General features: G+C 42.4%; 1 protein-coding gene across 1 annotated transcript in view; it reads left to right on the top strand.

The window, feature by feature from the left end:
* CYSTM1 (cysteine rich transmembrane module containing 1) overlaps positions 1–12654 on the top strand; it is a 34647-nt gene that overhangs the window by 13153 nt on the left and 8840 nt on the right. Inside the window, exon 2 of the mRNA XM_066623416.1 lies at positions 7039–7286. Within this exon, the coding sequence (XP_066479513.1) occupies positions 7058–7286 (229 nt within the window). The 5' untranslated portion in view covers positions 7039–7057. The remainder of the gene's footprint in view (positions 1–7038; positions 7287–12654) is intronic.

A 12654-nucleotide genomic window follows, 5' to 3' on the forward strand; every position in this document is an offset into this window, starting at 1 on the left:
GGAGAGGGGGGATTTGCTGCGTGGGTAACAGTCTATCCTCCATATCTACTTTACCCAGGCTTTGCGCACTGGAGAGGACACTGTTCCAGAACCACCATTCAGGGCGCGATACCATAGTCTTCCGAAACTGAAGGATGCCAACAAGATTGCCTCCAAAACTAGCTGGGGGGCAGTACTTAAAGCCACCTTTAGCTACATGTCAATTTGGTATGGCCCCCTTTAGATATTTAAATAGCAGAGGCACCACTGCCTCTTCTGATCAAGCACTGTAATTGGGTCCACTTTGTCCAGCCAGGAAGAACTCCATTTTCTGTAGGGAAAAACCAGGGTAGCAGGATACTCTTGGGAGAACTTGGAGGTATTCCCCAATTCCCCTTGCAAGTCACTAAAATGTTTAACTATCAAAACAAAATCACATGTGCTCAGCAGCTATGAAAGAACAAGTGTTTAAACAGTTATAGGGTAGGGCAGGGGATGATTACTCCTACATGAGGAAGAGCGTGAGCAAGAGAACCCATGCTGGAAGTGGATGGGGCCTCAGTTCTTGCAAGGCTGGGCTCACTTGCCCTCACTCCAGCAGCTACTAGGGGCTGATGATAGTGCTGCCTTCTACACCATGGCAGATAAAATCCATATTTTAAAAACTGGATTTTTAAAGTTTGAAATTAAAAAATAGACTACTTTAAAAACAAAATCTGAATATACACAGTCAAAACTCCACATTTTACATTCTCTTAACATCTGTTTTATAATCTCATGAATGTCTGAGTTGAGGCCGCCCTCCTTCCACAAAGAGCTGTGGGGGAAAAATATCCCCCAGGACGAGCAAATCACCATGAGCTCAAGGATCTAGGAAAGGCTGTGTTGTCTAATATCACTGGGATCATCCATACTCTGTATAGATTACCTTACATATCTTATGTTCCAAGCCCTGCAATGTGAATATTTATGACTACCAAAAAAAGAGCAGGGGCGCTTACCCTGTATCTCACAGAGGAGCCCTTGGTCATGGAAGTTGTGGGTAAAGTGCCAGACTGCAACTCCCACTTTGTTTAATGGGATATACTTCCAAATAAATGTACTTCAGATTGAAGCCTTAATTTCAAGTGCTCTTATTTTGTGTCCTTACAGTGAACCAAAAGGAAATATGTCTCTAAGCAAATTTAATTGGGCAGTACATGTGAGTCATATGGCCAACAGTTGCTTTGTATGCCTTAGGCTGCAACCCTATACACACTTTCCTGAGAGTAAGCACCACTGAATTCAGTGAGACTTATTTCTGAGTAGACATGCATAGGATTATGCTGTAAATTGTGTAAAAGTTGCCAACCAACATTTGGTGTTGTAGTAAATAGCTTGTAAATGCATGCTTGTTCAGAACATATATGAATGGTTTGTGGTTCTGTATCAAAAAACAGAAAAACAGTCATTTCTTCAGACTTGAAAGCATTCTTATATTTCTTTGGGCTCCCCCCCCCCCACATCTCATTTGTTTTAAATCATTGCAACTAGTGTGAAATTATCTAACACTTTAAGTGCACTCTTTACATGTCAAACAGTAAGTTTCAAAGTAGAATTAACAGGTAGGAGAAGAAAATGCTCTAATGAAAAAACTGCAAATTGTGTGTAGGATTGGGGGGGCATCATCTTTGTGGGGTGTGACTATGGAAAGTGTTAGGACAAAGAGGACAAACATCCTGCATCTCAAAGTGCCACAGCCACAGAGGAATCATCCAATCCCAAGACTGGTTCCTAATTTCCTAACCATGCATAGCAGAGAGCTGACTTTGTGCCTGCCCTCATCTTCCCAGCCATTCTTTGTATCATGTTACAAACCTGTTTACCAAACTAAATTGCAACCCTGGGGAAATAACTGCTGGTGGTTATACAATTCTCAAGACTCACAAGTCAAAGGTGGTTGAATGTGTTTGCCCTGATGCACCTTAGCCAAAACAATTTGGTCACACAGTTTCACATAATGTCTGACTTTAAGATTCCAACCCTTAAGGTATGTGGGGTAGAGAGAACTTGTTTCAGGAAAGGGGGGAGCACATGGTTCTGAGGCTGAGTCCTAATTAACAGAATCTGTATTTGTCTGTGGCAGCATTCCAGGAATAGTGGTTGCTGCTTAAAAGATAAGTTAGTTGAAGGCAAAGTTCTATAAGAGCCTAAAGACTTCCTGATTCATTCCCTTTAAGGCACAGCTAGCCTCCCCAAAGCAAACTGCATAAGGGGGTACAAGTTGGGTGAAACAGGATGTCCAAAGGCAAAGTGAGTGCAGCTTCAGAGCTCCCTATTCCCTTGTGTTTCACACAAAGGGAGTTGGCCCACTCTTTTATGCCCCCTCCCTCAGCAAGCACTTAACATCTTGCTACTCCATACAGAAAGGTCTTTAGTTATTAATAGTGAGCTTTGAACACACACACTCTGTCATCCTCTTGAGAGGAAGAAAGTGAATCATTCCCCAAGGTCTTGGGTGCTTTGCTTATTTACTGATCGCCCCTGCTTAGATATTCGTCAGCATGAGGTAGTTTTTCCATATGTCTCCTGCTGCTGATGTAACTGTGCTCTTGTACAGCTTATCCAATTTGCTCAAAAGCCTAGAAGCTGGAGCAATTGGAACAGAGTACTAGCACAAAGCAATTTCCATAAGGACTTCCCAGGAGACAAGAATTCCATCCATTCTACAGCAGTGCTATCAATGCAATTATATTTTAGAGTCCTGTGCATGTGCACACACAAGAAATTACACTGGTACAGTTTTACAGAGATGGAAGAGGGAAAAATAATTTAAATTCTACCCTTTTGGAGTGATAACACTCTTCAGGCATATTTCACAAGGTTTTAAAGGCACTGTTACAGGGGAACAAAATAAATGCCTAAAACCAGCAACTTTCTCCCAGGCGCTGCAAATGTTTTAGCAGATTTACCCATGCTGTGATGTCAAGGCATTGCTTTTTTGACTGGCCAAGGCGGGGAAATGATGCAGGCAAGGAGAACTGGGAAAAGAACTGCTGATGCAGCCCATATAGAGAGTCACACAGAATTCTAGAGTCACACACACAATTCTAGAGTCAGTTTACAGTGCATGGGTTATAACCAGAGTTTCTTTTTCATCATTATAGTAGTGGGGCATCTAGCAGCACAATCTAAGCATGTTCACTTGGAAGTAGATTCCACAGAGTTCAGTGGGACATACTTCTAAGCAAATGTGCTTAGGATTGCATCCTTAGCCTACCTAACAAGTTCCTGACTGAGATGAGATCTGAACAAAGGGTTTCCCAACTTGAACTTGCAAAAGCCCTGGAAGGTTCCCACAATGGTGTGTTCCACCCCCTTCCCCTGTTTTGGAAAGCACAGGTCAGCTTACTCCCCTTCCCCCCAACATTGCCTGGTAAACAGGAAGCAGATGGTCACGCAAATAATCCTTCATGCTGCCTCTCAGCAGCAACGGTGGAGAAAGATTCCCATTTATCTATTGCCTGATACCCAGTTAGCCTTTCTAGCTGAACATCATTGATGTTGCCCAGCTGAGAATGCTGACTAGACAGTGGGTAGGTGAAAGTCCATCACTGTTCTATAGTTGTAAGTGGCAGCAAAAAGAGGGGCCTATGTCCACTGTTCCCACCTGCTCCCTTCCCCACAGTCTCCTTGTACATGTCCCCCTTGGGGCCCAGCTTGCTGGGTGGTGATGGAGAGCAGCAGCAGATTCTTGCTGTGTTGGAGATAGAGCAGACATAGGTGTGGGCATGTGCCTGCCTATGGATCTACACCTGAGGAGCCTTCCGAAAACTCTGGTTGGGTGCTCTGTGAAAAGGCAGAATATAAATTAAAATAAGCATGTTGGCTCACTTCTGGGATTCTTCGCAATCTGACATCACAGTTGTTAACCAGAAACTAAAACTGCTTCCAAGCCTTAAGATGCATGAGCATATGCAAATACATAAGCAGGAACAGAACTTCTAGGAAACACCCAGGCACGTTTTTAATCCAGTCCTTGTGCCAAGTAAAGCATAAGCGGCTTGTATCAATTAAGCAAATGTGCAAACATTTCCTTATTGTATAATTTAATCTTGTAGTTTTGGGAGGAGTAAAGTGCCTGTGCCTGATCACTGAATGTCAACACACAACTGGCCCCGCACAGTGTAGAGCAGTGATTTTCAACTTTTTTCATCTCATGGCACACTGGTAAGGCTCTAAAGTGGTCAAGGCACACCATCATAATTGACAAGGCACACTGTGCTGCCAGTGGGTGCTCACATCCCCCAATGGCCCTTCTAAGAAATTATCCTCTCCCAATTTCCTACAGCATACCTGGGGACCATTCGCGGCACACCAATGTGCCATGGCAAAGTGGCTGAAAATGGCTGGCTTGGAGGCTTCATCGGGTTCAGAAGCATTATTTGGGCAACCTCTGTCTTCACAGCCACAGTGGCTGGAAAGCAGCATTCATAGTATACTGAATTCTATGCTAAATTCATTGCCTAGGAGCAGATTCTGTCTTGAAACAGTGCGTGTATGGGATGCAAACAGTCTTGGGTGTTTCAAGGGTAGCAGTTTTCACCCAGTGTGATGTGGCACATTGCCACAAGTGATCTGCAGGTATGTCATGGGCACTTGGGGGAGGGTCATTTATTAGTAGGACCAATGGGGAATGTGAGCCCCCCATCTGCCTTGTCAGCTGTCGAAAAGTTGATGATGTGTCTTGACAATTTTAGCACCTTATCAGTGTGCCATGAGATGAGAAAAGTTGAAAATCGTTGTTCTAGGAAATTGGTTTATGTGGCAAAATACACCTTGGACCCCCCCCCCCCAGCTCTTTCTGGAGGACAGAGTATTTTCTGAACACAGAAGTTGGTCATCCCTGGCATAAATTATCACTGAGGAAATCTGTATGACTTAACAGACCCAGAACTAAAAAGGATGGATTCAGATTGTATCTCTGTCGTGGATTTGGTGGCTTGCCCAAGCCTTTGGCTCCATTTGTCTTTGCCTGCAGAGTATTGCAGCAGGGTAGTATTGACATAATTTTGGAGTTGTGAATGAGATCAAGATGAAACATTTGGTTCTCTAAGGCATGGGTCTCCAAACATTTTGGCCAGAGGGCCACATCAAATATCTGGCATGGTGTTGAGGGCCAATAAAATTTTTAAATATAGAATTTAAATACATAAGCGATGGAACTTAGATGAATGAATGGGCTCAAATTTCAATGATTTTTCCAAGCACCACCACAAAATAAAGCACATACTCAAACGGATCCCCAAATGGAGCCCTCCCTGACCCTCAGAAAGCCTTCTAAGGTCTTCATAGGTCACAAAAATATTACTTCCAGTTTTGGGGAAAATCAGGAAGTGATTTTTTAGGCTTTTAGAAGGTGTTCTGGGGTCTAGGGAGGCTACATGCTGTCTCCCTGGCCCTCAAAACACCCTTCAGATGTGACCAGAGTACAGCTCTGGTTGTGTTCAGTCAGGTGGGCCAGAGGCTCTCAGAGGGTGGCTGTGGGCCAGATAGACCCAGGCTGGGATATGGAGACCCCTGGTCTAAGGAAATAAGAAAGCCCCCTTGACTATGCAAGAATTGTGCTTTCGGAAGACCCTTCAGGCCTCCTCTAAAGCTTACAAGCCTTCTCATACAGTAGCTTGAACTGACAGCCACATCACTTAGTTCTTTTCCTTTGGCACAGATGAAACCGTAGGCATGGAAATATTAGCCATATTGTCAGAATAATATTTTAAGAATATTTGGCAGAATTTGGGTGATCAACAGGGCCTCTGAGAGGAATTTTATTAGGGGGTACAAAGTTTCTTTTGGGTCCTTTTGCATAGGGGGAGGGGTGAAACAGCAGGGGAGGGTGGTGAAGGTTGAGCAGAATGGGAATAGGGAGGGGCAAAACAGGGTGGGGGAGGGTGGAGACAGCTGGGAAAGTCTTTGGAGCCCAGGTCTACCCACCCATGTGGCATCGACTGCAAGATACAGAAAACCAAACACGTTCCTAAGTCTCTCTAAAATCTTTTAAATATAGAAAATCATGCAGAAAATTAGCAACATAATATTTAGGCTCCCACTAGAATAGTGTCTTGTGTGTACCAAAACTTGTTTCTGCAGCAGCTGTAGTCTTGTAGCTGTGTCCCTCAGCTTCTGTACGCTCCTTCATAGTAAGCAGATCCACAAGCCAAAGAGTAGACCAGTTTCTTCCCAGATTTGACGCTGTGTTAAGGAGTGTCATGTATACATTCCTCGGCCCGGCGTATATGGCTTGCCAGTAGCTGCAGCCCCACGCTTGTGGTAGTGTCCCCAGCATCCCATGCGTACAACATATCCAAGTAGATAGGAAAATATAAGATCCCAGGGAATTTCCGGGCCCCTTCCTTTGCCTCCTGGGCCGCCTTCTAGATCCTGGACCCAGGTACAAATTACCCCCTTTACCCCCCTCTCCTAGGCCCTGGTGGTCAATGAGACCCAGAATCTAGAGAAGTTGCTTTGCTTTAGCTTTGCTAGTCAATAACCTATAAAGTGCATGAGGCAACTAACAAACATGGATTCTGGTTTGTTTGCTTTTTTGCTAACCTGAAGATGTCTGCTTGCCCAGGCCCACAGAAGTATGTATCCAAGCCAAAGAATAATGTAATGGTTAAGACAAAATATTATGGTAGGATGTTAACGGGGTGACTGTCGTGTAATTAAGATGGTATAAAAGGATGCATTTTCATGGTTGAAGTTGTACAGGATTTGGGTTTATTTATGGTGGTTGCCCATAAATTTGTTTTTCCCCTCATGATTTGCGCAAATATGATGAGATAATAAAGTTAACGTATCAATCTCTCTACCTAGGTATATGTCTGCTTTGAATTGGTTTGATTTGACTATTGCTGACTATGTGCTGAGGAAAAGAGCACTTTTCTGTACTTTTAAGTGACAGCCAATACAACAATAATGCAAGAGAAAGGTGGCATAGTAATGACTGATCGTGCATATTTTTGTGTCGGACTAAAGAAAATAGTTAACATAAAATCCAATTTTTTTCCTACTCTTTAGGAAATACTTGGCCTTCTACATGAACTACGAAAATCCTCCACCATATCCAGGCGCAACGGCCCCCTACCCACCATATACCCAACCAGGTGGGCCACCGGGTCCTGGTTACCCACCAGGGCCTGGCTACCCACCACCACCAGGGTCATATCCAGCAGGTGCGCCAGGCTACCAAGGCTATCCACAGTACGGATGGCAGAATGCTGCTCCACCTCAAGGACCAGTCTATGCAGATGGACCCAAAAATACAGGTAACGCCTGCTGCATGTACAGGACTGTAGTGGGTTCATGACTTTTCATGAACAGTTTTTCTTTTTATTATAGACCTGTATAACTGAATTCTTATTAGCTCCAGTGGTGTCGCTGGGGGGTGCGGGCCGCACTGGGTGACATGCCAAGGGGGGATGACACACAAAGGCGGGTAACATCACTAGTGACCAGAATTGTGGTTTCTAGGAATAATACCATCATGTTATATACAATTCGATGCGTTATTTACAGCAGAATGCAGTGAAAAAATCCAGAGTGAAATATCAATTCTGTCAAAGATTATGGCCAAAAACCAGAAAACAAAAATGCAAGTGTCTTATGTAACAAAAAAGTACATTTCCTTAATTCAGAACAGACCAATGAGACTGATTGTTTGAAGAGCCAATGAGACGGCATGGAATCAATACGTTGTTAGTAAAGTGACACCCTTGGTGGGGGCTGACACCACTAGTGACCAAAATTGCTAAAATCATGGTTTGTAGGAATAATACCATCATGTTATATATCAATTAATGCGTAATAGCATGCAGAATGCAATGAAACAAACCGTGTTGAAATATCTGTGTTCTGTCAAAAGGTATGGCAAAAAACCAGTGAGGTTGGGATGATAGTACATCACCATGCCCACCACCTGGGCCATTGCCCCGCCCACTGCATGGGAGGAGGTCTATCATGAGGGTGACACACTGGCCTTCCGTTCTGGATGATGCAAACCCTAGTGATGCCACGGATTAGCACTCTGGCCTGTTCTGCTGCATCCCAAACAAAGGGACATTAACAAAAAGTGAAATTTAGAGGGTAGTGCTCAGTATTCCTTTTTTTTAAAAGTATTTTATTTATTTATTACAGATACATGTGAGGAAAATGGGTTAGACTTTGGGCAGGTACTACACAGGTTACACATGAGGATATGGCCCTAGATTACAACATGCATTATTCAAAAGAAAAGAAAAGAAAAGCAATCAAACGACTGGAAAAAAAACCCCCACAATAATCTTCAATACAAAAGCTATCATATTTGTCATTATAAAAATTTAAATTGATCTGAATACTCAATATTGTTTAACTAAAACTATCCAATCGTCAAAAGGCTTCCAATATTTTCTTACTCTACCTAAATCTCTCTTTCATTCTTTCTGTTAAAACTTCTATTTCTGCTATTTCATAAATTTTGTCTATTAAATTTTTCTCTAGTTGGCACGCCTGTAAATTTCCAATTTTGCGCAAACAGTATTTTTGCCGCTGTAACAATATGTACAGTAAGGTATTTTCTATATTGGTCTTTAATTTCTGATGTCACATTTAGGAGGAATATTTCTGGTTTGAATGGTAATACACAATTCAATATCAATACTGCTCAGTATTCTTATACTCTTATCCATCCTTTAATCTTTTCAGAAAGAAGGATTTCTGCCTTTGGGGTGGGTCTTCATAATAGAGAAGAAATTGAGGGCTGCTACTGTCCCTCCTGGCTGTAGTTGCCATCTCTAGCTTTTCATTTTCAGCATGTTTGTCCTGTATAGTATCTTTTGTAAAATGTGTGGCTTCCTAATAATAGTAACTTACTGGGCCTCTATAGAACAAAATCCAGGTTTTTACACAGCAGGTTCTTCTGACAGCGTTTAGTGTTGTTGACTTTTATTCTGGCAGACACTTTTGTATTAATTATGGCAAAGACAACAATGTGTTCATATAAAAGAAACTCAATGAGCTTAAGTAATGAGCCAGACTGTTCGCAGCAAGTTAAAACAATTATCAAGCTTTCCAGTCCTTTGCAAACACAGTTCTCACTGCTCTTGGGTATATTAACAATGGGTTGTGGGCATTCTTAAGGTTGAATATAGTTGTTTAATATATGCAAATTAGTCAGGTCTTGAAAGCCACTCATGTAACTTGTTTTCGTACCCTGCACAAGGCTCTGCTAAAACAAATTGAGGAAGGATAACACTGGAGCTCTCTAGGTTGCTTTTCTGCAACTATTCTGCAACTTCAGTCTGTCAACTGAAGGTTTTGCATTTTAGAAAGAGTCTTCCTGTATGCATCAGTTCATATGGCGGTTATGAAGAAATAAACTTGTGACTAGAATGTCTGTTTTAGTGGAGAGACTATTCTGAGGTTATAGTAGTGAGGCTGGCAAGGGGAAAATACATCAGCATTTCTGTGCTGGCTGTGGCGTCCCAGTAACTGCAAATAGTTTTTCAATTATTTATTTGCTCATATGAACTTATAGGCGATTCAAAATTTTGAGAATGCTCAAGGATTGCAACCTCAGCCACTGAAATGTTTCTGATGTTGGCAACTCAACCAGTCTGGTTTAAACCAATCAAAAGTTCTCTTCTGAACTTAGATTTTCATGATTCTCTTCTCAGCCTGGGGTCCATTTGCGGCCCTTGGGGTTCCCCAATCGAACCTGCAGGGAGACCCCAGTGTCCAATGAACCTCTGGCCCATCGGAGACTGTTGGAGACCACTCTGGCCCGCAACTACTGGTTGTGACCACCAGACGTATGCTGCGGGCCAAGTTAGAGCAAGGCCTTTTATAGTCTCCATGTGTCTTCTGCTTTTCCCTGGTATTTTACTCACCCCCCCCCAATTGCCTCTGAACAACTTATGTCTCCATGTGTTTCTGGCTTGGTCTGTATATTCTCACTGTGCAAGAGATGTGTGGCAAACAGTTCTCTTGTGGTTCTACATGCCTGTATTATAGTTCTCATGTGTATTATAAATAATGTCGGTAAAATTTATTCATTCATATACGTTCTGTCTCTAATATATTCATTTAAGTAAATTTATTCAAATTGGAAATGTAAATTCTTTTTCTCAGCCCTGACATAGTGTCAGAGAGATGATGGCTCAAATCCTAACCAACTTTCCAGCACTGGCATAGCTGTGCCAATGGGACGTATGGGGCATCCTACAGTTGGTGGCAGTCACTGAGGCCTCCTCAAAGTAAGGGGATGTTAGTTCCCTTACCTCGAAGCTGCATTGCCCTTATATTGGTGCTGGATTAAGCCCAATGTGACTTTCCTGCCAAAATGTTTGCCCACCCTGGATTTAGGGTTTCTTTTAGATTCCATCTTCTCTCTCTCATCTCAAATTCCATGGCTTTTAGTATTGCCTATAATCCAATGTTACCCAGCTGTTACTCTCCAGCTCTGACCTTCTACTCCCTCACATTTAAGGCTGCAATCCTGTATGCACTTTCCTGGGAATAAGGGGTTTCCTTCGGACATGCATAAGATTGTGCTGTTTACTCCTTATCTGGTCTTTCTGACTGGGATATCTCATCATTGTCTTAAATGCAACATGTCTAAGATTGAACTGCTTGTCTTTCTTTCCAAGCCTTTCCTGTTTCTTCTTTCTTGTATCAATTGACATTGATGGATGTTGCCACCCAACTTGTCAAGCTAGGCAAGCAACATTGGCTTTATCTTTGGTTTCTCCTTTGCCACCCTATGTTTGATCAGTTGCCAGTATTCCCAACATCCAGCTCAATCTTTTCTTTTTCTTTTGGTCATCCCCTGCCTTGGCAACTATAGCTTGCTCTCTTCCTGTGGTCAAAATGAACTTTATTCTTTTCAACCCTGGTACAGTGGCTTCTTACCTCTTCCATATCCAATATAAACTGCCTATCCTTATTTTAAAAGTTCTTTATGGGTTTTCCTCACCCTATTATCCTTTTTCCCCTCTCATCACCCACCAAAGCTGTTCCTTCAGTAGGGCGATTGGGATGGCCACCCTGTGTCCTGCACTCTCATGACCAATAAATAGTGATAATAGCTGCCCTCCACACTGTTTGAGTTGTTTCAGGCCCACACCCTTCTAGGGAGCTCTCTGCCCCCCATTCCCCTTGTAAAAATGTACATTGAGGAGGAAGAACTGCATGTCTGTGTGTTCCTCCATTATAAAATGGTTAGTGCTATGTGCATTGATGGCACCAAGTTAAGAATACAATTCTATTTAAAGTGGCATCTGGGCAGATAGCTCAATTTTGGGCTGACTTTGAGATTGAAAGGGATGGTCCTGTGACCTGAACACAGCTATGTTAATGAGGCTTTGTGCCAGAATCTCATTCAAGGAATCTTCTGGGAATGAGAACAGTGTGTTACTGTTCTGGAAACAATTTTTCCTTCTTGGTGATAAAGCAAATGGCTGATACCTTGCTTTAAGAAGGATAGAGATAACCCACATGGGTTGTGTAAATATTAGGCATACTGGCTAGTTCGAACATACATTGTCATCTCTCAATTGCAACATCAGGTGCTGATTTGCAGGAGTGTAACACCTGCCTTAAGTCAATCGCCACAGAGTTCTAGTTTTGTCTGATGTCATTGCCAATACTTCTCAATGGAAGCAGGTCACAGACTCTGCTGTGAGTCACTAAGCAGTGAACTGAACATGCTTGTATGAGACAACCCTAGCAGAACTCCCTGACTCTCTGGGTACAGTCACTTTACAAACAGGCTTACAAACACTACTGGATATGAGGACTTGATTATACTTTCCATAGCACTGAAGAAAAATTGGACTTTGCTCCTTTCTTCTGTGCTTATCATATCAATTTGTACACCATGTTAAACTTCAGGCACAATTTGTTACCCCTTTAACCTCTTCTATTCTGTTTTAGCAAATAGATTCCTTGGTTTTCATGGGTAAACGGTTTCAGGAGAGAGCCCTTTTCCTGGTTCAGGACTGGTATAGTTGCTGGCTAATGCAAAGAGTCTGCAGCAGTGATGTGCCAAAAGGGTATAGTCAAATCTGATAAGGACTTCAGTGTGGCAATCTGGGAACCTGAAGTTACTTTCTTTTGGCGATTTGGTTCACTGCTACTTGTCAGATTCAGCTGCTGGGAACGAGTTCCTGAGGAACTCACAGTGGAAGGGTAAAAATGTCCCAAACAAAATGTTCAGACTGAGGTAGGAAGGGGAAAAAATCCTGGACGAAACCATGACCAGTCAGTGTCAAAAATATTGAGCTACCGATCGATGATCTGACTTGATAAAAGGCAACGTCCTACAATGATAAATCCAAATTTGTGTTCTCGCAAATCCAGATATATCTCTTTTCAACAACTATTTCATGTTTTGGTACAGTCTGTGGTTATAAGGCAAATATAAGGAAATGTGAGTATATGCAGGTATAGAATGATCAGCACTCTGTCATGACTATGATCCAACTCCTCGTGTATGCTTCCTATAAAAGACTGACTTTTTACAGTAACAGAAAAACCCATTTTTTCTGTAGAGTTAATCAGTAACTAGCTGACCAGGTACAGGCAGAAACGAAATCTGTATACCCAAGATAAAGATCCCGTAGGTAAGACAAAGGTGACATACTTGCTTTTAAAATA

The sequence above is a fragment of the Tiliqua scincoides genome, chromosome 4, assembly GCF_035046505.1.
Source record: "Tiliqua scincoides isolate rTilSci1 chromosome 4, rTilSci1.hap2, whole genome shotgun sequence".
In the NCBI taxonomy this organism is placed as follows: Eukaryota; Metazoa; Chordata; class Lepidosauria; order Squamata; family Scincidae; genus Tiliqua; species Tiliqua scincoides.